The following is a 27,587-nucleotide window of genomic DNA, read 5'->3' as shown; positions in this document are numbered from 1 at the left end:
TGGTCATCTTTTATTTTTTTTTTGCAGTACGTGGGTCTCTCACTGCTGGGGCCTCTCCTGTTGCGGAGCATAGGCTCCGGACGCGCAGGCTCAGCGGCCATGGCTCACGGGCCCAGCCACTCCGCGGCATGTGGGATCTTCCCAGACCGGGGCACGAACCCGCGTCCCCTGCATCAGCAGGCGGACCCTCAACCACTGCGCCACCAGGGAAGCCCTATGGTCATCTTTTAATTGAGTGGAGGTAATGGCAAGGGAGTAGGAGAGATCCATGGGTAATCCCAAATTACAATTTAAAGGAAGCTACGCAAAATGTGAAAAACTAATTTAATGCAAAATCATTTATAATTAAATCCAAAATATAGGGACATATTAATTGTCTTACACAGGTTATTCCAAAATGTGAAAATAACACAAGTAGGAAAATAGGCATGGTCCCAGGCAGAGAAGTACACCAAAGCAGCCCCACTCACCACAGGCTACAGATTACAACGTTCTCCACACCTGCCACCCATATTCCCTGTGGTCCCCTGAGAGCTCTGGAAGTGGCCCACCCAGGTCTTTTTCACAAAGGAACAGATCCAGATTGCCTTTCCCCTTTCTCTCTGCCCGTGCTACAACCCCGCCTGGTCTACCTCGGTCTGTCCCCAAGACCCTGCACAGAGAAGAGGTGACAGAGCCTGATGTTACTGATTACTTGGAGGCAGTACAGCCTAGTGAGGGCTTCTCAAGGTGTGGCCTGCTGTGACAGGCAGAAAACCACCCTCAAAAGATGTTCATGTCCTAATCCCAGAACCTGTGAATATGTTACATTTATGGCAAAAGGAATTAAGGTTGCAGATGTATACGGTCATTTGACCTTAAAATTGGGAAAGTATCCTAGATTATGCAGGTGAGCCCAATCGAATCATATGAACCCTTAAAACTGGATGAGGGAGGCAGAGACACAGCACGAGAAGGACTTGACCCACTATAGCTGCCTTTGGAGATGGAAGAAGGGGGCCAGGAGCCAAGGTATGGGCTGGACCTTGGAAGCTGGGAACAGTCCTCAGTTTATAGCCAGCAAGAAAAAGGTGCCTCTGTCCTATAATTATGAGGAATTGAATTCTGCTAATAACTCAAATGAGCAGGAAATGGATCCTCCCCTACAGGCAGGCTCCAGACAGGAACACAGCCTGCCAACACCCTAATTTTAGCCTAGTGAGACCCAGACTAGACTTCCGAACTAGAGAACTACAGAGTAATACATTTGTGTGTGTTGCTTTAAGACGCTAAGTGTGTGGTAATTTGTTACAGCAGCAATAAAAAACTAATATATCTGCAAACCACCTGCATCAGAATCATCTGGAGATGGAGATGGTTTGTTTAAAATGACATATTCCAGGGAGTTCCCTGGTGGCCTAGTGGTTAGGATTCTGGGCTTTCACTGCCGCGGCCCGGGTTCAATCCCTGGACAGGGAACTGAGATCCCACAAGCTGTGCAGTGCGGCCAAAAAAAAAAAGACATATTCCAGAGCCCCTAGACCTACTGAGTCACTGGGGCCCAGGAATTAGCATTTTAACAAGCCTTCTAGGAGATTCTCAAAGTTTAAGAACAATTGTGTCAAAAGTCTGGAGTCGGGGGCTTCCCTGGTGGCACAGTGGTTAAGAATCCGCCTGCCAATGCAGGGGACACGGGTTCGAGCCCTGGTCCAGGAAGATCCTACATGCTGGGGAGCAACTAAGCCCGTGAGCCACAACTACTGAAGCCCACGCGCCTAGAGCCCGTGCTCCACAACAAGAGAAGCCGCCGCAATGAGAAGCCCGCGCACTGCAACGAACTGTAGCTCTTGCTCGCCACAACTAGAGAAAGCCCGCATGCAGCAACAAAGACCCAATGCAGCCAAAAAAAAAAAAAAAAAGTCAAACCATATTTTAAAAAACAGGCATATTAAATGACTTGAGGGGAATTCATAAAAATGAGGGTACTCATATTTGAATGCTGAGATTAAGGGTGTATTTGCATTATATTCTAATTTTCAAAATGTTATTACTTTTCTAAGTATAAAAAAATGTATTAAAAGTTTCCATTAAAAATATACACCCTTAAAAAATGTTTAAACTCTGAATAGCAAAAATTAACCTCAAAAGAATCCAGCTGAGTCTTACTTTGCATAATAGATAAAGCTAGAGTTTTCCTATCTTGGCATTTTTATAAGAGACCAGATGTCATTTGAAGATCCATTTTCTAAAAGAATCTTACAACAAATGTCAAGGGTCCTTATGGATGCTATTTAATCTCCTTAACTTTCTAAATCAAGACACTAGGAAAATAAAAAAGTTCATAATCATGACCCTGAAACCCAGAAGCATTTTTTTTAAATTTAATTTATTTTTTATACAGCAGGTTCTTATTAGTCACCCATTTAATACACATCAGTGTATACATGTCAATCCCAATCTCCCAATTCATCACACCACCACCCCCCGCCGCTTTCCCCCCTTGGTGTCCATACGTTTGTTCTCTATATCTGTGTCTCAATTTCTGCCCTGCAAACCGGTTCATCTGTACCATTTTTCTAGGTTCCACATATATCAGAAGCATCTTTTGAATCAATATGTTAAGGAACATAACAAATTCTTTGGAAAGTAATCCTTCACGTGTAAAAGAAATGGGTCAAGAGAATATAAAGCAAATATTCCCTTATAAGGCCTATCAAAGAAAGGCATTCCTTAACCGTTTTAGATAAATGAGAGTTGTGGGAGTACATTGGTTTAATAAGCAGGATACAACTTTATGTCAGTATCATACATTTATAAAGAATGAGAAGTGACATTGAATGGGCTACCTTTTTGTCTGTCATATTAGACAGTGTAATTGCCTGTCTTAATTTACCTGTTTCCTAGAACAGAGGCTGGCACAGAATAGACACTTAATAACTGTATGCAGAATGACCGAATAAAGAAAAACCAACTTTAGAATAAAAACTCACCAAATGATTCAAAGATGCAAGTTCTTGGCCTATGAAGAAAAAACACATATATGCAATTAAGCCTTAGGTATTATCTATTACAAATTAAGCAACCTAAGCAAAAAATTTCATAGTTCATATATAAAAGAAATGCTCAAGCTAAACAGTTTATCACAAAAAGCCAAATTTTCTGGTACATTACACCATAAATATAAATTAATACTTATTCTAAAAATGATCACAGTTTGCCCCTAATAAAAACAAGCAAGTAATGGGTATTAAAATAAAAAGCGTTTTTTATTTACTACATTAACCTCAAAGAATCTCAAAACATTTGAATTAAAGACAAAAACTATAGCTACCTTTAATATAATATCTTTATCGAGCAGGAAACTAAGGCTCAAAAAATGGGAGTGCTTGTCTCACAGTGAACCAGGGGCAAAGCCAGGACTACAAAAAATTAGGGACAAGTACAAAGATAAAATCTGAGAATACCTATGTAGCCTTTAATTTTTTGTGAGGCAGCTTTTAATTTTTTGAGCTGGGAAATGGCCTTACCTATGAAAAAACAGATATAATCTTTCTTCAGTTTATCCAAACCAATTTCCAAAAGCATCTGAACTGGAACAATCCCACTGAGAGAAACCGTGTCCATGGTTCCATAGTAAGACTGATGAATGAGCTTACTTAGTAAACTGTTACTCCCACTATGAAGCTAGAAATTGGGAAAAGTTTATAAAGCCACAAATATAAATATAAAAAGTCCAGTAAGCAAAAGACAAACAAACTGCATTAGCTAAAAGCTAAAACTTATATTATAACCTTACGTTTTTCATCACCTAAAATATTTGACATTTTCTCATTACTGTCCTTCTGTTATCTCTAATTTCCAACACAATCTTCTGCATTTTCTTTTTTTTTAATACTATTTTCACTTTGCACTTGTACATGGTAGCGATATACTTGTAAATATCTCACAAACACAGAAACTCTCAAGAGAAAAATTCGATGGGCAAGACTAAAATGCATAGAATGACTAATGCCACATAGGAGTAGGGTTTGCATGCTTCTGCTCTGGAGTGTATCTCCGTTCACACCTCGGAAAGTTTCTGTCACTGTCATGAATTGGCAGTTGTGTTATTTAAAATAATTCCTATTAGATGAAGAATCTTTTTGTTTCTAGCTTTTACCTTAGATTTTTCTTCATTATAAAACCACAAATTCATTATGGAAAATCCATGAAGTACAGAAATGTATAATGCAGTTTGAGAAACTCATTTGTAACCCTACCACCAGAGGTGACTATCATATTTTAGTGTATTTGTTTCTGGGTTTTTCTCTCCAAAATTTATATTTTTTATACAATAGTGTATAATCCTTTCTTTTTACTGAACACTGTAAGCATTTCTCCACATCATCTGTAGCAACTATTACATGTGCCATTATGTGGCTATATCATTATTTACTTAGGCATTCCATTAATAGTGAAAATTCAGGTCATTTACAATTTTTGCTACTGTAAATGAGGCTGTAATGACTATCATGATACATAAAATCTTGATACATATTCCTGTGTATGGCCTTAGGATGGCTACATTTCGAGTATCTCAATACATTATCATAATTGCTTTTTAGAGAGTGTTCCAATTTGTACTCTCATAAGTAGTCTATGAGAGCAATCATTCATAGCAACAGTAACGACAATATTAGTAGCTTACAAATACTGTGCATTAACTATGAACTAGGTGCTAAGTGCTTCACATGAATTAAGGAACCTGTCCAAGTTTACACAGCTAGAAAGTGGCAGAGATAGAATTCAAACTCAGGCAGTCTGCTCCAGAGCTTATGTCCTTAACCAGTTTGCTATGCTGCTGAGAAAAGGTTCTCACACACACTACTAAACCTACCCATGGCTGTATATCACCACGCTGTAGACTCTGGATGATCAACGTGAAACACTTCACCAAGTCTTGGTAAGAAACCACACCTTGGAAAGCAAGTCAGTCTAACATTACTTTCATGGTTATTTCTGCAGATCAAATATGTCATTCATTTTAAGGATACACAAATGAAGTGGAAGACAAGTATCTGAACTTTATGGATGGGGAAGGGGGAAAGAAATTAAAGGCCCCCTCCCCCCAAAAAAAGCATTTTTAAAGAAAGAAATTAAACCCATTGCCATAAAATAACATACTTAGTACAATATTATGGAATATCTTTTCCTAATAATTATAATTTCACTAAGGTATATGTTTTGGCTCATATAAATACAGCATAAAAACCACCTAGGCCTTATACTTCTGGCAAGAGAAAAGAACAGGTACTACGAATTGCCTTGTCTTAGGAAAATTCTTGAGTAAAATGTGCCAATGCATTATTAGAAATGAGTTTGATAAAACAGGAACCAGATGTCCACACAAGACTAGCAGTACACACTGTATTATTTTCAAAAGACTTAAAAGTAAACCTAAGAAATAACAGGAAAATTTTTATTTCACAATCCTGATGGACACCTACTACTACTCATTTTGCACCACAGCTGCTCAGCAAAATCGAGATCACCCCGTACTGTGAGAAGACACTCCATGGACCGATCAACTGCAGCAGAGTCATGTTTCACTGTCTGGAAAAGAAGTGAGTGTCAGAGAATACTCAGTTTATTTTTTAAAAAGTGCAACAGTTGAAGGCCAATAAGCTTTCAAATGCTACTCTGAGAAAAGGTGGGGTCATGAACACATGCAAAGAGAGACGTGAATGCATCTTCTACAATTTCATCCACTAATGAGGAGATACAAATAAATAGACAGTGAAAAACGGGACCTCTAAAATTGTTTTTAAACTCTGATGCCTAAAAACAAGCATTCAACTTTCCTCCCATGGAAAAATATTTAATTAAATTACCTTTGTCTCAATTTTCCTATTTGTCAAATGACAACATATTAAGTGCAATTTAATAGTACCACCTGTGGCATATTAACATGCCATCTCATAACATTAATATACTATAATAATATCACCCCACAGTATAGTAACATATTTGTTTCCATTTCTCTGCAGTTAAGTGATTAATAATAAATATGTACTAGTTCTCTTTAAAAATATTCATCGGTTCTCAAGGAAAATAATCACTAGTGCTGACATTAAAGACCAACAAAAAACTACTCTCAAAATGCTACCTTGGCTGTAGCAGATCCATCTGAGATTGTATGACGTGAAAGACAACAGTACAACCAAATTTTACAAGCTCTTTCAGTGTGCATTTCCAATAATAATCACTTACCTCTGTGGTTTTTTTCGTAGAATCACCAAATTCATCCAGCTTATTTAAGTCTAGAAAGTGGCAAAAGCTTATTAACTCTGGATTTTATTTATTTTCCTTCATTCCAAATTATTTCCATCCTAATTCTATTTTCAAATGGATTGTAGAAGTATAGAAGCAAATGAGGATAGCAGAAGTATAACCAGGTATTTTAGCAAATTACTTAACTCTCCAATGGAGGTCAAAATAGATACCCACTAGGTAGGGGTGTAAAGATGAACTAAGATACAATGAAAGACCCTGACACACAATGTCAAGCACATGGTAGGTGCTCAAAGGTTACAATCTCAAATACGATTGCAGTATATAAAATGTAAATTAAATAAGTATTATTAATTCTTAAAATCACTGAGACCTCTACAGTTAGGAATTCAGAATGGAAGCTGCCCCTCTCACCATGACAGACCTCATAGCTTTAGATATATCCCAACCAAAAAGAATATCAAGCATAAAAAGACAATTTACATTTAAATATAGCAAGCTTAAATTCCCAGTTAAGAAAAATAAACAAAAAACAAGCATGAGTTAGGAAAACAAACACCATTCAGAAATTCCTGCACAAGTTCAACAGCAGATTTTGCTTCCAGAGACTCAGGCCATTCAGTTACACCAGTCCTCAAACCATCAGCTAAAACCTGTGAGAGATTAAAAAAAAAACAAACCCAAAAAACTTGTTAGCAAAAAACATAGTTTAATCAGTAAAATGTATTTAGTAATAATATATATATATATATATATATATATATATATATATATATATATATATATATACATACACACTTTTTTTTTCTTTTTTACTTGGCCATACCACGTGGCTTGTGGGATTTTAATTCTCTGACCAGGGATCAAACCCAGGCCCTCAGCAGTGAGAGTGTGCAGTCCTAATCACTGGACTGCCAGGGAATTCCTAGTATCTTGAATTCTTCAATGTTTAATGAGATGCCAGGAACTGTTCTAAATGTTTCATATGCAGTATGTTATTTAATCCTCACAAAAACCCTATGAGGCAGATACTACTAGCACTCCCATTTTACTGAGACTAAGAGGTTAATTAACTTGCTTAAGGTCACACAGTAACTGACAGTGCCAGTACATATATCCAGCAGTCTTATGCTAAAGATGGTATTCTGAACTCTCATTATGTGTGCATAGGTGCTATAAAGGATTCAAGACCTATGAGCCTGCCTTGAAGACACTTCTAATTTTGGTTAAGAAGGACCGATAATACAGATGAAATAACTGGGGAACAAAAATGTGAGACTGAGTGGAAGTTTACATAAAAATACCATGAATGTGTACGCCTCTACCTACAATATCTAAACTGAAATAAGGAAAGAGGTTGAGGTCAAGATAGGCTGGAATGGCCAGAGGAACGATGTGAAACATTAGCTCAACTCAAATGCAGGAACCATTGGCTACAGAGCAGGGGATAAGATGAAGAAGGTGGGATGATTCCGCCAAGGGTGGCGAAAACACCCAGGAAACAGCAGCAAATAAGAGTACAAGGAATAGGGATTAGACAGAAATAGTGGTCTTAAAACTTAAAAAGATTTTTTATTTCATTTGGAAGACAACAGCCATTGTTGATTTTTTGACAGGAAAATGACATGATCAAGCAGCTAAGAAATCTCCCGTCAGAAATACTCAGGATAGAGTCTAAGGAAAAAAGAAAGTACAGTGTTTCTCAATAAGAGTGAGATCATCCTCCAACCCAGGAAGTCTTTGGAAAAACACGAAGATAAATTTTGGCGTCACAGTGACTGTGTGTACAGGAGCGCTTTGAGCATTTAGTTTGGTGGGGGTCAAGGATGCTACACATCTTGCAATGTGTACAATGGTCCCAAACCACAAAGAATGATCCTGCCCAAGATGCCCAGAGTGTGTGTCCCTGTTGAGAACAATGAAGGATCATTAGAGTGGTCCAGAAGGGAGGTAATAAGGGCTTTAACTAAGATGGGCACAGTGAGATACCTCAAAGCGAAAAAAACAAAAAACAAACAGTACATTTGACAGAAAGAGAGAGAGAGACAGACAGAAATATATAAGGAATAGAAGAAAAGAAAAAAATCCTACCTATTTATAAAAATACAGGGGATTGAACTTGGAGAGACGATGGCCACGTGCACATCTAAGAGTCTGAATTTCTAAGAGAGATTATAACAAAGTATGGACTTTCAAGTCCGACAGACAGACATGTATTCGAATGAGTTTTAAACCAGCCCTTCCACTTACCAGTTGCTGACACCTCAGGCAAAATAACCGAACCATCTAGCACCACATGCTGGGCACACAGTAGAGTGGCAGCTTCTAGCTGTGGCAGTAACTAGAGATAGTTCTTACTAAAGTAAGACAGGGCTTCTAGCCTGTGAAACTGAAGGAGTGATGAAATCACAGAAATAAATGGGGGGCTTATTAAGGGGATCTAGTCTGGAGATTTCAAGTTTCATTTTGGACATACTGAATTGGAGGGAAGAGCTCTCTACTCATGTGGGAACTAATTTGATGGAAGTGGGAAAGACCAGAAGTGGTAGCAGCTTAAAGATGGGAGTCTGGAGTTCCCTCGTAAAGGCATTAGTCAAATCACTAAATGGACAAGCCCTCTGCCGGGGTGGAGAAAGGAGGGCAGAGACACGAAGGTAGAAGTATGATGGAAGCCCACAGGAAGGGTCCTGAAAGAGGAGCTCTCAAGAAAGAAGAAAGGTAAGAAAGGTAGAAAAGGTACCAAGTTTTTTACAAATGGGGAAATAATGAGAGGAGGTAAAAGTATGAAAAACACCTGGTACTGTGCTAGAAGCTGAAGGCACAATGGGGTACTTGGCACTCAAGCCTAGTAGGGGAGACAAGAGAAGCAAATAAATTACTGTTTGATAAACCGTCTGACAAGGGGGCTGCGTAAGGTTCTACGGCAGCACGAAGCACAGGCAGCATAAGCTATTCTAGGGGATCAGGGCAATCATCTGAGGTGACGATGTCACAGACAGCTAACCCAGCAAAGAGGTGGAAGAAGGGCACACTAGGCAGAACAACACACACACACACACACACCACACACACACACCACACACACACACACCACACACACACACCACACACACACACCACACACACACACACACACACACACACACACACACACACACACACACACACACACACACACACACACACACACACACACACACACCAGAAAGTGACAGTGTGATGGGACTGGAGCTGCTACAAGCAGGGAGCTCAGTATGGCAAAGTAGGGAGTGAGATTAAGCTAAAGAAATAAGTAGGAGCCAATAAGAACATGAAAAGATGCTCAATGTTATTAGCCATCATGGAAATGCAAATCAAAACCATAATGAGGGACTTCCCTGGCGGTCCAGTAGTTAAGACTCCATGCTTCTACTGCAGGGAGCACCAGTTCAATCCCTAGTTGGGGAACTAAGATCCCGCATGCCTAGCGGCACAGCCCCAAGAAACAAAACAAAAAAAACCCATAAACAAACCATAAGGAGATACCACTTCACCCCCACTAGGATGGCCGTAACAACAATAAAAAAGACAGTATCAAGCACTGGCAAAGATATGGAGAAAATGGAACCCTTATACACTGCTGGTGGGAATGTAAAATGATTCAGCCACTTTGGAAAAGATAGTTTGGCAGTTCCTCAAAAGGTTAAACATAGAGTTACCATATGACCCAGCAACTCCACCCAAGAGATGTGTAAACATATGTCACATAAAAACTTATACACGACTATTCATGGCAGCATTATTCATAAATAGCCAAAAAGTAGAAACAAGCAAAACATATATCAACTGATGAACGGATAAACAAAAATGTAGTACATATGCACATTGGAATGTTATTCAGTAATAAAAAGGAACAAAGTATTACAGAAAGTAGATTAGTGGCTGCCAGGTGCTGGCAGGGGTGGGAGGTTTCTGCTAATGGGTATGGGGTTTCTTTTTTGGGTGATGAAAATACCCTAAAATTAAATATGGTCATGGTTGTACAACTCTGTCAGTATACTAAAAACTATTGAATTGTATACTTAAAACGAGTGAATTTTATGGAATGTAATTTCTATCTCAATAAAGCTGTTAAAAAAAAGAAAAGAAAAAAGAAGTAAGTAGGGCAGTGACTGGATATAACTGGCTTTGTACGCCAAGCTAAGACATTTGGAATTTCTACTGCATTAAAATGACTCCCCCCAACGCCCCACCAGGACTTCCCTGGTGGTCCAGTGGTTAAGAATCCACCTTCCCAGTGGTTGAGAGTCTGCCTGCCGATGCAGGGGACGCGGGTTCGTGCCCCGGTCCGGGAGGATCCCACATGCCATGAAGTGGCTGGGCCCGTGAGCCGTGGCCGCTGGGCCTGTGCGTCCGGACCCTGTGCTCCGCGGTGGGAGAGGCCACGGCAGTGAGAGGCCCGTGTACCGCAAAAAAAAAAAAAAAAAAAAAAAAGAATCCGCCTTCCAATGAACTAAGATCCCACATGCCGCGGGGCAACTAAGCCCACCCACCTCAACTCGAGAGGAGCCATAAGGAAAGATCCCGCATGCCGCAACTAAGATCCGATGCAGCCAAAAGTAAATAAATAAACACATAAATAAACAAAATGAGCGCCCCCCACACCTCTGAGATGGAATTTGTAGAGTGGAGCTTAAACTACTGAAACATAAAAACACATGCTCATTAATCTTCAGCATCAATCAAAATCCCAGTTAGTAACAAGCAGATTATACACACATTTGGAATTAACTGGCAACTGACTCACCTGGAAAGAGGGGAATCCATCATATGAATAAAACTCAAATACTTCGTAGAAAAGGCAAAAGAACTGTTACCCATTAACTACTAACTGATGAATGTTCCCTTTAACTGCAAGGACAATTACCACACAGTAACGCTGTCCCAATTGCCAAGCACATAACATTTGGAACAAGTTTTGAAGAACACAAAACTAAATAACAATGACACTAGCAAACATTTTAATGAAAACATGAGATTTAATACAAGTTACAAATTCTAGAAGGATACTCACAAGGAGAAATTTCAGTTGTCTGTGAAGATGATTCAGAGGACCTCTGGGCTCTCCCAATTCCACCTTAATATTCTAAAAAGTTCCCAGAGTCAGTTTTCACTGGTAATCCCATCTTCTCTGCATCAGGGTCACAGTTATTTGCATTTCAAACTACCCACACATTTAAAAATATATTTCATGAAGCACTAGTGAATTGAAAAAGTAGGTCAATACTGCATTTAGAACACCTTCCCCAGGGATACCATAGACCCCGCCCATCCCAATACAGTACCCTAAATTCAGGCCACCAGAACCCCTCTCTATACCACAACTGCAGCTACGTGGAACACACGCTCTCCTACTCCGTCCCACTGAATTTCCAAAAGGACAAGGAGTAGAAATATAAATAAATACATCTCAAGACTCGGTGACAAACTTAGCATTACCACACACCAAAAACAACACCCTCTCTCCCCCAATAAATACGCTCATTAGACTTCTAAGTGTTAAATCTACAATGTGCTGTCTTCGCCAGAGGCCAAAGTTTTATAAACCTAAATTCTTAAAAAAAAAACGCAGGGGGGATGGTTTGAAAGAGAAGAAAATAGTAAATGCCAGTATGTAAATTCCTATTGCAGGAAAAGAAAAGCGCTAAAAATATAATTATCCATGAGCCACCACCCTGAGGAAACCACTTGTAACACTATACAGGCCTTTGTGTACACATTTTTAAAAACCATAGTTGAGATCCTACTGTACATATAATTTTGTACTTTTTGGGTCTTTTTTTTTTCCCCTTAATAATAAGCATTTTCTCTCATTATTAAAGATACTTTAAATCATGATTTTAAAAATATATATACACTATTTCATCATGAAAACCTATTTAAATCATTTTCCTACTGACTATTCAGGTTTTGTTTTTAATATTTTCTAAACACAGCTATGTGACTGCATTGAATATCTTTGTCCATATATTTTTGTTACCAATTCTGATTAATTTCTTAAGAGAGATTCTAGAAATGTAAATATAGGGTGAAAGGTCTGAATAGAATAATGACTCTTGATGTGTTGCCAATATCTGCACTCTTTTAAGAACAGCAGAGACTATAAGTCACTGTGATGATTCTGTTTGAGTTCCCACTCAAGAGACTTTATTAATCATAATCGCAGCACTGTGGATAACTGATAGATCAGATCACCTGGCAAAATCTCCACTGGCTGCTCTGGTGAGACTTCAGGGGCAAGCTGAGCCTTTCAAAGCTGCCCAGGGAGAGCTAAGCCTGGGGCTGGGCTGGAAGCCCAGCACTAGCAACACTAGCACTAGCACTAGCAACAGGCAAGTTCAAAGTAAATCCACACTGAGTAAACGCAACAGAAAGAAGGGTTTGCTCCTACCAGAGTTGCAGTTGAAGAGAGTGGAGGAATTTGAAGAATCTCATCCACAGGACTCCAGGAAATATCCAAAGTGATCGTAGTTTGTGAGGCAGCAACTGTATCATCCAAGGCAGTGGACTTAAAGAGCTCATACTGGGCAAAGCCGCTGGCTGTTAACTGAAAGAGTGCATCCAGCAAACCATTAGCTGTGCTTTCACAAGGCCAAAGGCCCATTATCAAAATGACTGACTCTTTTCCCAAAAGAAAAAGTATCGAGGTCTTCCCTGGTGGTACAGTGGTTAAGAATCCACCTGCCAATGCAGGGGACACGGGATCAAGCCCTAGTCCAGGAAGATCCCATATGCCGCGGAGCAACTAAGCCCATGAGCCACAACTACTGAGCCCATATACCACAACTACTGAAGCCCGTGAGCCCTAGAGCCCATGCTCCACAAGAGAAACCGCCGCAATGAGAAGGCTGCACACCATAACGAAGAGTAACCCCTTGCTCGCCACAAGTAGAGAAAGCCCACGCACAGCAACAAAGACCCAATGCAGCCAAAAATAAATAAATTTATAAAATAAATAAAATTTGTTTTTAAAACAAAGTGCCATGCTTTTATTCCAAATGGAAAAATAAGACAACTCTTTTTCATCACAAAGATTAGCTAAAAGGCAAGGCATATATTTTCAGTCATTAGTTGATATGAAAATAAACATTTTGATACTACAGAAAAATATCTAGTCATATTAGGAGTGAAAAAACCTTTACACTAGGAAGGCAGATCGTTAGCAGTTTGAAGAAAATAATATGAATAGAAGAGAAATACTTACAGTAGACAAGTGATGTCTTTTCTTGTGTGAATTTTTGAGGTCTTCAAGATTTACAGAATAATTTTTATCAGCTATAGGACATGAAAGAAAGAAAATACTTTACAGGTACAATTCAAAATTACATCATTAGAGCTAGAAAATTATAATCCCTCAAATTCTGAGGGTATCACAACTTAACACTAATGATTGTTGAAATTAAATTTTAAATCACAGATGAAATGTTTTTAAAAGAAGGAAAGTGGAACAGAGGTCAATAATACTACCAAAAGTATAATTAAAGGCCCACTATGAAATTGGAATTATATTCAACTTTTTTATCCTCCAATGAAAACTTCCAAAAATACACACATATAAATGAAATGAAACCCAAATAAAACAGCCATAAAATTCTGTTCGGACTTCTGGAAATCTGTTTCTGGACTATCTCTTACATGCTGCAAGTTACACATTGCAGTAGATTCATGGTGGCTAACACAAGTTCCATGCACTTCCCTCTTAACAATATCAAGTTTCAGTAAAAACCACAAAGCAATAACTATACAAATAAATATATACACACACACCCACAAAAGTAAGAGAAGTGAGTTCTCACCTTTACAGGTGACCATGCACAAGACAATTCCTGTGATGATGTTATTGGTTATGATAAGCTCAGCTCCCAGCCAACAGGTACCTTCAGGATCTGAACCATCACACCTTACCCAAAGGGGAGGAAGGGCAGTAACTGGCCGATTAATCTTCAAATGGGTCATATTAGGATTGTGAGCCATGGTGTAAAGTCCAATTAACTGCCTTGGAAACAACAGTAGGAAGAATAAATTAGACGTAGAGGCTGTCAATCAGTCAAAAGTTTTCTTTTCCAAAGATATCATGAACAGTAGCTACAGTTCTGACTCTGATCCCACTTCTGATCACCATCTAAGATTTTATACCCAATTCCAATGTGTGTGGTTTTTCCTTACACCAAGCAATTCTGACACCAGCTGGGTATCCTACAATTCAACTCAGTTCTGACACTATCTACCCAAAGATAGCATCAGCTCCCACAGGTTAAAGCCTCAGTCCTACAAGACTGCCTCCCCCCAACTTCCAATTGCCAAATTCCAAGTCAAGGTTGTCATCTGTGTGTCTATAGATCGCAGGTCCCAACAACCCCCTCCTTGGGTTAAATTAACATGCTAGAGCTGCTCACAGAACTCAGAGAAACATTTTACTTGCTAGATTACCAGTTTATTATAAAAGCGTAGAACTCAGAAACAGCCAGATGGAAGAGATGCAAAGGGAAAAATATGAGGAAAAGGGCACAGAGCTTCCACAGCCTCTCCTAGCAAGCCACTCTCCCAGCACCTCCCTGTGTTCACCAACCCAGAAGCTCTCCAAACCCTCTCCTTTTAGGTTTTTACGGAGGTTTCATTACATAGTCACAATTGATTAAATCACTGGCCACTGGTGACTGAACTTAACCTCCAGCCCCTCTCCCCCACAAGAGGTCGGGTGGGACTCAAAGTTCCAACCCTCCAGTCACATGCTTGGTTCCCCTGGCAAGCAGCCCCCATTCTTAGGTTACCTGGTGTGGGGTTCAAAAGTCACCTCACTAACTTAACAAAAGACACCTTTATAGTTCTCCACACCTAGAAAATTCCAAAGGTTTCAGGAGCTGGGTGCCAGGAACAGCAGACAAAGACCAAATATGTTTCTTATTATACATCACAATATCACAGAATCCCAGAAACAAAAATCTGGAAACTAAGTGGCAAAATACATAAAAGTTTCACCAAGTGAAGAAGTGGGAGCAGGGTACATGAGGCAGATCAAGAAGTGACAAAAAAAAAAATATGACAAAGTGGGCTTCCCTGGTGGCGCAGTGGTGGAGAGTCCGCCTGCCGATTCAGGGGACGTGGGTTTGTGCCCCGGTCCGGGAAGATCCCACATGCCACGGAGCGGCTGGGCCCGTGAGCCATGGCCGCTGAGCCTGCGCGTCTGGAGCCCGTGCTCTGCAACGGGAGAGGCCACAACAGTGAGAGGCCCGCGTACCGCAAAAAAAAAAAAAAAAAAAAATGACGAAGTGTAGCTACTACAAGCAGGGAGTTCAATATGTGATAGAGGGTCATTGGGAGTGGAAGTAGGCTGTGATATTAAGCAAAAGAAATAACAGAATATGTCAATTATATCTCAGTAAACCTGGGGGGTGGGAGAAAGTAGAAGCCAATAAATATATGAAAAGATGCTTGAGGTCATTAGTCATGGAACACTTAAGGAAATTTGAATATAGTCTGTGGATTAGATGGTAATATTGTAACAATGTTAAATTTCCAGATTTTGATGACTGTTCTGTGGTTATATAAGAGCATGTACTAGATTCTAGGAAATACATAGTGAAGTATTTAGGGGTGAAGGAGCATGATGTCTCCAACATACTGTTAATATTTCATTTAAAAAACTGTGTGTGTGGCTTCCCTGGTGGCGCAGTGGTTGAGAGTCCGCCTGCCGATGCAGGGGACAGGGGTTCGTGCCCCGGTCCAGGAGAATCCCGCATGCCGCGGAGCGGCTGGGCCCGTGAGCCATGGCCGCTGAGCCTGCGCGTCCGGAGCCTGTGCTCCGCAATGGGAAAGGCCGCACAATGAGAGGCCCGCGTACCGCAAAAAAATAAATAAATAAAATAAATAAAAAACTGTGTGTGTGACACGTGTTTGTTATACAGATGGGGGAGTGGGCAGGAGCAGAGGAGGAGGAACAAGTGACAGAATCACAAAGCAAAGACAGCAAAATGTAAATAATGGTCAATCTGGTTAAGGGTACACAGAAGTTCCTGAACTATTCTTTTAATTTTTCTGTAAATTTGAGTGTAGCAGAATTAAAAGTTACCAAAAATACAGCTTAAAATTTTTTTTCAAAGAGATGAAAGCTAAATTTATTACCAACAGATGTTCAGAAAAGGCATTTCTAAGGGATTGTACTTCAATAAAGAAATACAATAATCCCAGAAGGAAGGTCTGAAATGCAAGAAGAAATGGAGAGCAAAGAAATGATAAGCCTATGGATAAATCCAAACAAACACTGGCTGGAGAAAACAACGCAAATAAATAATGTTCAAGTTATGGGACAGAAAAGCAAAAAAGGCCAAACATGACTTAAAATCAAGAAGCCAAGAAAGAAAAGACTGATTAACTACAAAAGATTTTAAAAGCTTCTACACAGCAAAACAAAACAAAAATACCCCACCATGGGGGCTTCCCTGGTGGTGCAATGGTTAAGAATCCGCCTGACAATGCAGGGGACACGGGTTCAAGCCCTGGTCCGGGAAGATCCCACATGCCACGGAGCAGCTAAGCCCGTGAGCCACAACTACTGAGCCCGCGTGCCACAACTACTGAAGCCCTTGTGCCTAGATCCCGTGCTCCACAACAAGGGAAGCCACCACATTGAGAAGCCCGCGCACCACAACTAAGAGTAGCCCGCGCTCTCTGCAACTAGAGAAAGCCCGCGCGCAGCAACGAAGACCCAAAACAGCCAAAAATAAATAAATAAATTAAAAAAAAAACCCACCATGAAAGAAAGTCACTTTGTGAATATTGTTATTATGGTCCTTATTCTCTAATATTGTTATACATATAAAGCCAGATCCTCCAGGACTCCTTGACAGCAAAGACTTCTTGGTTTTGGAGTTGAGGGAGGCCGGGCAGACAGAAAGTCATATGTTGGGGGGTGGGTAGTGAAACTGGCAAAGCAGACAGAGGCGGTAGGGTTTCTAACAGGGGCACTACTGGCATCTGGGTGGGATAATTCCTCGTTGGACAGGAGAGCCCCATGCATTGCAGGACATTTACCATCCATGGCCCAGGCCAAAAGCTCCCCTGAATCACTGTGGCAATCAAAAAGTATCCCTACACATTTCCAATTGCCTGCTGAGTATGGCACCCCTCATGGAGGACCACTGGATTGGATGCTGAAGGCTCATATGTGTCACTCATAAGGAATTTGGATTTTATCATGGGGCAAAAGAACCACTGAAGGATTTTTAATCAGGGAAGCAATACAATCAGGCTTTCATTTTATAAAGATCACTCTGGCAGCAGTGAGGAAAAAAGATTGGCGAGGAACCAGATTAGAAATAAGGAAAACAATTACGAAGCAACAACAGTAAACAGTATAGGGGAATGGAGAAAGGGAAGATCACCACAGTCGTCTTAGTTAGGCTTGGGATGCCTATGGTACAGTCAAGGGACAGTCAAGTAGAGCTATCCTTAGAGAATTGAGTATACACATCAAGGGGGAGGCGAAAGGAGAGAGGGAGGGATCTAGCTAGATACATATTTTTCCCCCAATGTTTATAAGAACACTTCTATTTAAATCCTACCCTCCACCCCTATACTAAGAAAATACTTACCTGGCTCTCCCAACTGGTAAAGCAGGTGGTCCAACATTTTCACCAGTAGAGAAATCAGAAATAGCAGTTTCTTCAGATTGTAGTTCTTCAACATGACTTGTTTCTTCCTTTTCTAAAGGCTTTAAAAATGTTTAATTATTTAACCAGGTAAAAGAACACTTAAGGTAACAGTCAACTCTTCACTATGCTAGAATATAACGTACTGATTTCTAAACGCTTAAGCACAAAATGATTGGGTTATGACAAGAATCACAGCTACAAACTAATTTGGTAGTAATAAATCTCACCGTCAGAAGCATTTCCACTGTCCTATAAAGATATTGATCTAAGTTGCTACTGATAAAGGGAGTATCTGATACCATCAGAAAAGGAAGTGCTCTACCACGTACAAAATGATGTACAAACAGCAAGGGAAACCCATGGAAGACTCCCTGATTTTGTCACTCCACAAACTTGAAGGTTCACCTTACTCCTTAAGTCTATTCCTCTTAGGGCTATCAGCTCTCATTTGTGTTTCTGATATCCATGTGTTTAAGTAGTTAAAAAGTTCAGTTCTGCCAATAATAACAATAATTTTACGAATTAACATTTCCTGAGCATGTACTATGTACCAGTACTGTTGCAAGCTTTCTTTCATTTTTCATAAAAACCCCGAGATAGATACTATCATTAACCCTGTTTTATTGACCGGAAAACTGAGCTAGTGAACGGTTGAATAGCTTGCCTAGAATAACACAGCTGCTGAGCGGCAAAAGTAACATTTGAATCTAGGTAGTCTGACTTCAAAACTCAAGTTCTTATCCACTAAGCTCTTCTAGCAGTAAATACTTAATAGGTATCTGACCTAGATGTTTCCTCAACTTTGAATTTCTTCTGCCAGATTCCAGATTTTATTCCCTTCCAGGCCTGGGTTTCCAAATAGTTCCTAGAAGTATCCAAGAAATGTCATTTTTCCTTCCGTTCTACTTGTCAATATCCATCTACCTAAAACTCATGCTTTAAGCTCTACTGATCTTTGTAGAAATAAAGCCCATTTTAATTGTTCCCCAACTAAAAATGCCAGGTAACTCCTCACAACTCCAAGCTGCATCCTCACTAGTAGCCCAACCAATTTCCACAAATTCCTCTGCTCATCTTTCCCTTTCCCAGGTAACTCATCTTCACCCGACCAACTTCATTTTTTCAGCTTTTGCTCAACAAACATTTTCCCTTCTATGGGAAAAGTCTAAATTCAACCACATAATTCACCTATAATTATTTTCCAAGCATCTGTCCACCACTGATAAGCATCATTAATACAAAAGACAAATAAATATGTCCCCTCCTCAGAAAGAAGTTTCTGTGTGTATTTAAAATAAAGAGCTCTCTGTTCATTCATCTCAATCCCGGTCCAGACAGCATGTGGGCCCTAAAGCAGACAAAGATATTCCTTCTAAAGGAACATCCACTTTCCCCTATTAGATCCTGCTCCTATCTACTTCGGGAAACAATATACCCAAGAATGGGTCCTGGCCCCAAAGCAACTGTGTAATGTGACAGCATTATCAGCACTCAGTTAACATCACTGTTACTGCTCTGCCAAAACAGTTCCCGAACTTCAAACACAAAGGTGCCGTGTGCAGGGCAGAACTAGAGATGCACATGTAGAGAACAAACGTATGGACACCAAGCGGGGAAAGCGGCGGGGGTTGGGGGAGTGGATGAATTGGGAGATTGGGATGGACATGTATACACTAATATGTATAAAACAGATAACTAATAAGAACAATAAGTAAAATAAAATTCAAAAATTGAAAAAAAAAAGAGAAAAAAAACCCCACAAAGGTGTTAAGGCTGTAATTATAAAGTGATGCAAAAAATAAGAAGTCCCCTCTTGTTACATTTAACAAGCAAAAATTAAAGTAGAAATTTATAAGTCATAGCTACTTATGCTGTGCTGTTCAAAACAGTAGCCACCCACCAGCCACATGTGGCTTTTGAGCACCTGAAATGTGGTCAGATCAAATTGAGATTTAAGTGTAAAATACATACCAGATTTTGAAGATGCAGTATGGAAAAAAAGAACTTAAAATCTCATTAATGATTTTTAAATGAATTAGGTATTGAAATGATAACATTAGATAAATTAGATTAAATAAAAGCATTATTAAACATAATTTCAGACCCAGCAATCCCACTCCTAGCCATTTACAGTAAAGAAAACTGTGCTCACATAAAATTCTGTATAAAAATTATAGTAGCTCTATTAGTGATCGTTGAAGACTGAAAACAACCCAAATGTCCTTCAAAGGATGAATGGGTAAAGAAACTGTGGTACATCCATACCACAGAATACTACTCAGCAGTTAAAAGAAATGAACCATTAATACACAACTTGAATGAATCTCAAAGGCATTATAACACTGAGTGAAAGAAGCCAGACTCAAAAGGTTACACACTTTTGTATGATTCCATTCATGACATTCTTAAGAAGATAAAGCTACAGTGAGGGAGAAGAGGGAATGATTTTTCTTTTGAACTTTACTTTATTTTTTTATACAGCAGGTTCTTATTAGTTATCCATTTTATAGAGGGAATGATTTTAAAGGGATAGCACGAGGGAGTTTTTTGGGGTGATGGAACTGTTTTGTGTTCTGATTATGATGGTGATTACTAGATTGTAGACATGTGTTAAAATTCACACAACTGAACAACAAATGAAAAAGTCAATATTACAGTATGAAAATTAATTACCTTTTTTTTTGCAATGAGGCTACCAGAAAATTTTTAATTACGTATGTGGTTCACATTATCTCTCTGTTGGACAGCACTGTACTTACTACTAAAAGATATTAGAATCCACTATCACTAACATGCTGATAAGAAAATGTGTACATTTGAGATTATCCACAAGACACCAAATTTGGCTGTTAAGAATTAACCACAAAGCCCAAGCACTACTTACCACTTTTTCCACGATGAATACTGTGTCATTTTCATTTAGAATATTTTTCAAAGGGTTTGGTTGGCCTTTGCTGATCAACTGCACTTGAACATCAGCCTATTAAAAATGGATTAAGGTCCAGCAATGTTATAGATACACACATATATATGTACAAATATTTAAACACATAAAGACCAGTTCTATGCAAGTAATTGGAAAAGAGAATTTGAACAAGATGTAATGTTTTCAAAATATAATTTCATTTATTCTTTGCCCATGTTGTTTTTCGTGTTGAGAAAATCTAGCTGGGGAATTCTCTGGCGGTTGAGTGGTTAGGACTCTGCACTTTCACTGCTGAGGGCGTGGGTTCAATCCCTGGTTGGAGAACTAAGATCCCTGCAAGCTGTGGCATGGGCAAAAAAAAAAAAATTCTAGCTCTTATATCTGTTATCTACGTGCTTCAAGGCCCACCTAAAGAGCACCCTGCCTTGTAAGACCTTTTGATTAGGATCACGCTGACATCCTCTTCCCCAATCATATTGGATTTACTGTTATGAACCATAAAATTAGCTCTTTACTAAACATTATCTTTTTTTCTGATTGTACTATGGAATTTAGAACTTTATCAGTTTATAGGAACTGCATATTTCTTCATTCCAATTGCAATAAACATTTATTGTATAAAAGTTTGGAAACAGGTAGCTAAAAGAGATTTTTTAAAACTCATCTATAATTCTACTAGCCAGAGTAGTCACTACTATTATTAGTCTTTTTGGTGTATATTTCGCCTGATGTTTTTCCAGACATATAAATAAATCTATTTAAAGAGAAACATATCGGGACTTCCCTGGTGGTGCAGTGGTTAAGAATCTGCCTGCCAATGTAGGGAACACAGGTTCGATCCCTGGTCGGGGAAGATCCCACAGGCCGCAGAGCACCTAAGCCTGTGAACCACAACTACTGAGCCCGCATGCCACAACTACTGAAGCCTGCCTGCCTAGAGCCTGTGCTCCGCAACAAGAGAAGCCACCACAGTGAGAAGCCTGCGCAGAGTAGCCCTGCAGAAGCTACCCTTCTGCAACGAAGAGTAGCCCACGCTCGCCGCAATTAGAGAAAGCCTGAGCGCAGCAACAAAGACCCAACTCAGCCAAAATAAATAAATAATAAATAAATAAAATAAAATAATAGAAATATATCTGTTATTTTGATAACTCAATAGGATTTTGCTTAAAAAATAAATAGAACATTCTAATGGTTTCATACCATGAACTTCTTTCCATGCCATTAAATGTTCTTAGGCTGTCTAGTACCATGGATCTACCATCACATAATTCCATATTATTCAACATTTGGGTATTTTCAAGTTATATGCTATAACAAACAATTGATAATGGACATCCTTTAAGTACTTTAAGATGAATATCTAAAATCACATTGATATTGTCAAATTGCCTTTCAAATATGTCATACCCACATATTTGCATTCCCATCACTTAGGTCAACACATTATTTTCATTGTTTATTTTTATCTCTGTTATTGTTTTAATTTTCATTTATTTGATCACTAATGAGAGTGAACAGCGTCTAATATTATTATTGATAAATACCTCTCACTATTTGAACCTATTTCTTAGTTTGGATATTGAAGCATTTAGATACTAAGTTCAGAGAGCAAAGGATGCTTTGTTATTCTGATCTACTAAGTTCTTGATCAAGTACAGTTGTGGGTAGAATTAAGTCCTCCCAAAAGATAAGCTGAAGTCCTAACCTCTGATTCCTCTGAATGTGACCTTATTTGGAAATAGGATCTTTGCAAATGTAATCAAATTAAGATGAAGATTAACTAGGTTGGGGGGGGCGTGGCCCTAAACCCAATGACTGGTATATTTACAAGGAGAGAGAGATTTAGAGACATAGACACACAGGGAGAATGTTATGTGCTGACAAAGGCAGGTATTTCAACAAGCCAGGAAACACCAAGGATTGTTGGAAACTACCAGAAGCTAGGAAGAGGCAAGGAAGGATCCTTTCATAGAGACTTCAGCTGGAACACAGCCCTGCTGACACCTTGATTTCAGACTCCTAGTCCCCAGAACTGTGAGAGAATACATTTCTCATGTTTTAAGAAAACTAACGTGTAGTACATTGTTACAGCAGCCGTAGGAAACTAATATAGGTACCAACTGGTAATAATTCAGATAGGGAGGGATTAATAATACATTTACTTGGATATATTTGATTTTTGAGTTTGGTTAGTGAGAATTCAGATAGTAAGAGATAACTATACAGTTGGCCATTGAAGAACACAGGTTTTAACTGTATGGGTCCACTTATAAACAAATGTTTTTCAACAGTAAACGCTATAGTACTACATGACCCACTGTCGGTTGAATCCACAGATGTAGAACCTCGGATATGGAGGAACCACATATAGGGAGAGTCCACTATAAAGTTATAATCAGATTTTTGACTGTAGAGGGGCCAGCACCCTTAACCCCTTTGTTGTTCAAGGGTCAACAGTATTTGTATTTTTCTTTCTGTGGTTACTTATTTGTATCCTTTGCCTATTCTATTAATGATTGTCTGTTTTCCTTATTGATTTTAAGAGCTTTTTATATATTTTACAAACATGGATATTAGCCCATTTATGACTATTTCTCCTCAGCTCGTCTTTTAGAATATAAATTTTAGTTTGCTAATTGTTTTAAGGGATTAAGTTCTATGGGGAGTTTACCTATGGAACACTTGGCATATATTAGATGCTTAAACTTAATAAATTCATGAATGTTTATAGCAGCTTTATTCATAATTATCGAAAACTGGAAACAATCCAAGTGTGTATCAACTGGCGAAACAGTGGAATACTACTCAACAATAAAAAGGAATGAACTACTGATACACACAACAACACAGCTGAATCTCAAATGCATTACATACTCATTGAGAGAAACCTGACCCAAAAGGCTACAAACTATATGGTTTTATTTATATGACATTCTGGAAAAGGCAATACAGAAGACAGAAAACAGAGATATAAAACAGATTAGTAGCTGCCAGGGAACAGGGGAAACGGTTGACTATAAAGGGACATGAGGGGATTTTTTGGAGGTGATAGCAATGTTCTTGATTTTGGGGGTAGTTATATGACTAAATGCATTTGTAAAAATTCATAGAACTGTACTCTAAAAGGGTGACATTTAGTCTACGTAAATTAACTTCAGTAAACTCAACTTTTAAAAACTCAAAATTTTAGGATGATTGAGTTGTTTAAAAACCAAATAAAATGTTCATACCTCATAGATAAATGGATCTTTACAGATTCCTTTCTTTTCTTCATCAAATTCCCTGAAATGCAGAACCACATGTGAGAAATAGAGCTATAGTATTCTGTCATTTAAACTCAGGAGTTAGCCATTACTTTCTCCAAGAGAAAAGCAAAATGCAAAGTATTCATGGCAGTCCTAAGGCATGGTTGAGAAGGAAGAAAAAAGCAGAAAAAGAGTATTAGGTTAACAAGGAAAAAAAAAAGAGATGTGATAGAGATTAATAGACAGCTGCCCCAAAGTGGGTACTACTGCTTCTCAGAGGCCGCAGGAAATTAGGTTGCCTACCTCTACTCTTGGAACTTTTAAAACACAGTACCAATTACTATTAAAGTGTAAGTTACTACATGATTTTTGGGAAGTAAAAATGACTGGATTCTGACCTGCCACTGAATCAGCAGGTAACCATGGAGAAGTTATTTAAGGGTCCCAGGCCTTGGATTTCTATTGCTAAAATGGAAGCATCTATCCTCCGTTTTCATGAGCTGTCACTAAAACATTAGTAAATTTGATAATGCTAAAGCATTTCCTTTTTAAAATGTAAGCACAAAACTCTAAGATACTTCATAATTATCATTTTATTCAAGAAAGTTGATCCCAAAGCATGTAAACTATTAGCCATTAACATACCAAAATGCACATCAGCCTGATCTACACTCTGAAAGAAAAGAATCCTTAGAGTCCTAAAGGAACCCAACAGAATGGTTTCAGGATACCATTTATTGTTTGATCCACTCTATAACTCACTGAAATAAAAACTATGACCCACATTTTGGACAAGATTGTGACTTATTCTTAAAGAAGTTTAACTTCTATGTATGCATAACTCAGGGATGTTATTCAATCAATCATTCAAGAATCATGTCACCAGTATGTGTATTATGGGCAGGCACTCTGTGGACAAAAAAGTTGCCTGCCATTCTGGTAAACACCGAATGCTGCCCACCATAAAACCATCAGCCACGGCAGCCACCCTGGTGCACCCTGAGGGGAATTCAGGATGCAGAAAAACAGGATACTGGCCCTAGACAGTTAAGATGCGTATCAAAGGAATAATTTCAATGAGTCCAGACTCTTACATCTTCCCATACATGGAAAAGCACTAAAAGCATTAACTTGAGATGTCTGTTCTTGTGATTAGTAGTAAACTTTTGATGTTCAACTACTTTTTTGTTTTGTTTTGCTTTGTTTTTGTTGGTTTATTCCCCCAGCAAAAACTCCTATATATTCTGACAACTCCCTTACCTCTTTGGATCAGTTCTTCAGAGCTATCTGAGAAGCTGATTCCCAGGCTATAGTCCTCAGTAAGGTCCCCAAATAACATAACTTTTGGGTTTTGGTGTTTTTTTTGTCAACAATTCTTTTTTTTTTTTCCACACACACACACACAAACACACACACAGACACACACACACACTGTATTTTATTTTTACAAGAGATAAATAGACTGACACCAAGCACTGTAAATGGATGACCACAGCAAAAGCAACCATGATTGCAATTACCAAACACGAAGCACATACTATGTCATAATATTTAGTCAACAATTCTTACTAAATGTCCAAGATATAAAACAAATGCATAGCCTCTGGTTCAGTCTTGACTGTAGTCCAACTAGCAAACCAACAATTGCAATACAGGGTGATGAGTCCCAACAGAGGGGAGTGTGGGGTACTGCTGCGGCACAAAGGAAGAGGTTTTGCTAGAGGGCTTGAACTGTATGCTGAAAGCAAAGAGGAGCTCACTACAAGATTTTAAATGAGAAAGATCTCCCTGACCTCCTGATGTGGAGGCTATAAACTTGGAGGCCAGGAAAATAGCTGTGAATAACTTGTAGTACTTCAAAAAAGTGATGATGGTGAACAAAAGCAGTAGGGATGGAGGGAGAACAAGGGCACATGGAGACTGACTAGATGGGACAGGGGTGGGTGGCAGTGTAAAAGAGAACCAAGTTACAGTCTTGGACTTGTAACTCTTAACTCATAGACAGAATTCAGGAGACTGTCAGGTTGTGGGGAATAGATGAATTCAGTTTCACAGACGTTGAGTTTGAGGTCTCATTTGGAAATTTCCAGTAGGCAGGTAGCTACAAAGGCAGTGTGAGGGATACAGGTGGAAAGAAAAACTAACACCTATGAAATAATTAGAAAATGCAAAAGGTCTAAATAAAGTTGTATCAACAAGGGACTGGTTAAATAAACATAAAATAGCCATACAATGAAATATTATATAGCTGTTAAAAACAATGAGACGTATAGGCTCTCATACTGAAAGCTATCCAAGACATTGTTTAAGAAAAAAAAGAAAGAAAAAGCTAGTGATCTTTCTATAATGTTGAAAAACCTGACTAGCATTACCACTTTTGTAGGCAGGAAATAAAAGCAATGAAGACAAATAATGAAAAAGTATATCATTTAGAAAAGAAGGGGATAGATTACAACAGTTATCAAAGTGTCAGGCCCGCAGCATCTGTTTCACCTGAAACTGGTTACAAAAGGGAAATTCTTTAGCCCCACCCCAGACCTACTAAATGAGAAACCCTGGAAGGGGGCCCAGCAATATGTTTTGGCAACCTGCCAGGTGATAGTGCTTCATGCTCAAATTTGAGAACTACTGGATTCGATTTTTATGTTGGATACAGAACTGGATGGAATCCCCTTTAGTACTAGTGTTCACTATATGAATAAAACGAAGTCTTAAGAGCACTGTGAAACAAAGGTGCTTTAAAGAGCCGACACACCATCACGTTATCATTATAACTGTTGCTCATATAACTATCTTGAATAGACTATAACAACACGTTTCACGCCAGCCAGGCTTTAAACAGGTGAAGGATGTCAACATCTAGTTTTCTCTATCCTGGTAGGTGCCCCTAACATATCACAAGTTGTGTGCATTGTAAGAGTGAATAATGTGCCTCTTGGAAAACTTGGCACCTTCCACCTCGGGTGACAATGTACACTTGTCTTCTCCTAAACGAGACTACAAGCAGCAGGGCCTACAGCGCCAACCCCACACTGGAGCAGGTAACCGGCGTCTCCCCAGCTCCCGGGAAAGCGGACTTCGTCTACAACATTCGCGCCGCTGGAAACTGGCAAGGCGCTAATCCCCAAGGCTGTGGAAAGAGGGATACCCCGAGGGAAAAGTGCTGTCCTCACAGCCAAGACAAAAGCAGGGGCTACTACTCACTGAAGGAGATGAGCGTAAAACTCCTCAGCAGCTCGGTTGGTTCGCGCCCACATCCCGCCCCAGTTTGACTGCAGATCCGAAACCGCCAAACTGAAATGCGCGCCAGACGCTGACTTCCGGGGTTATGACCCCCCGCCGGGACTACTTTTACCACCACCACCCCCTCAACAGGTCCCGTTTGTCCACAAGGTTAAACTTTTATAGCATACGGCTGTTTTTCCTGTCCCAATAGTTTTCCATTCCCGTAAGAAAAAGTTAAAATAAGTTGTAACG

The 27,587-nt window shown here is 39.2% G+C and overlaps 1 protein-coding gene across 4 annotated transcripts in view; it reads right to left on the bottom strand.

The window, feature by feature from the left end:
* The window catches only part of ZWILCH (zwilch kinetochore protein), a 44,433-nt gene extending 16,866 nt beyond the window's left edge, over positions 1-27,567 (bottom strand). The window contains exons 1-14 of one of the 4 annotated variants that reach the window (XM_067751456.1): positions 27,315-27,567; positions 24,096-24,147; positions 20,824-20,919; positions 17,880-17,998; positions 14,085-14,284; positions 13,493-13,563; positions 12,680-12,835; positions 11,303-11,374; positions 6,809-6,902; positions 6,229-6,278; positions 5,466-5,571; positions 4,856-4,935; positions 3,507-3,663; positions 2,970-2,998 (exon numbers count right to left, since the gene is read on the bottom strand). In XM_067751456.1, coding sequence (XP_067607557.1) covers positions 2,970-2,998; positions 3,507-3,663; positions 4,856-4,935; positions 5,466-5,571; positions 6,229-6,278; positions 6,809-6,902; positions 11,303-11,374; positions 12,680-12,835; positions 13,493-13,563; positions 14,085-14,284; positions 17,880-17,998; positions 20,824-20,919; positions 24,096-24,147; positions 27,315-27,367 — 1,335 coding nt within the window. In that variant the 5' untranslated portion in view covers positions 27,368-27,567. The remainder of the gene's footprint in view (positions 1-2,969; positions 2,999-3,506; positions 3,664-4,855; positions 4,936-5,465; positions 5,572-6,228; positions 6,279-6,808; positions 6,903-11,302; positions 11,375-12,679; positions 12,836-13,492; positions 13,564-14,084; positions 14,285-17,879; positions 17,999-20,823; positions 20,920-24,095; positions 24,148-27,314) is intronic. The other 3 variants (XM_067751445.1, XM_067751463.1, XM_067751473.1) reach the window with 3 other exon arrangements.
* Between the last annotated feature and the right edge of the window lie 20 nt (positions 27,568-27,587).

Source organism: Pseudorca crassidens, chromosome 1, assembly GCF_039906515.1.
Source record: "Pseudorca crassidens isolate mPseCra1 chromosome 1, mPseCra1.hap1, whole genome shotgun sequence".
Lineage (NCBI taxonomy): Eukaryota > Metazoa > Chordata > Mammalia > Artiodactyla > Delphinidae > Pseudorca > Pseudorca crassidens.
The sequence above is the reverse complement of the archived record's forward strand: the minus strand, read 5'-3'. Positions and strand labels throughout refer to the sequence as shown.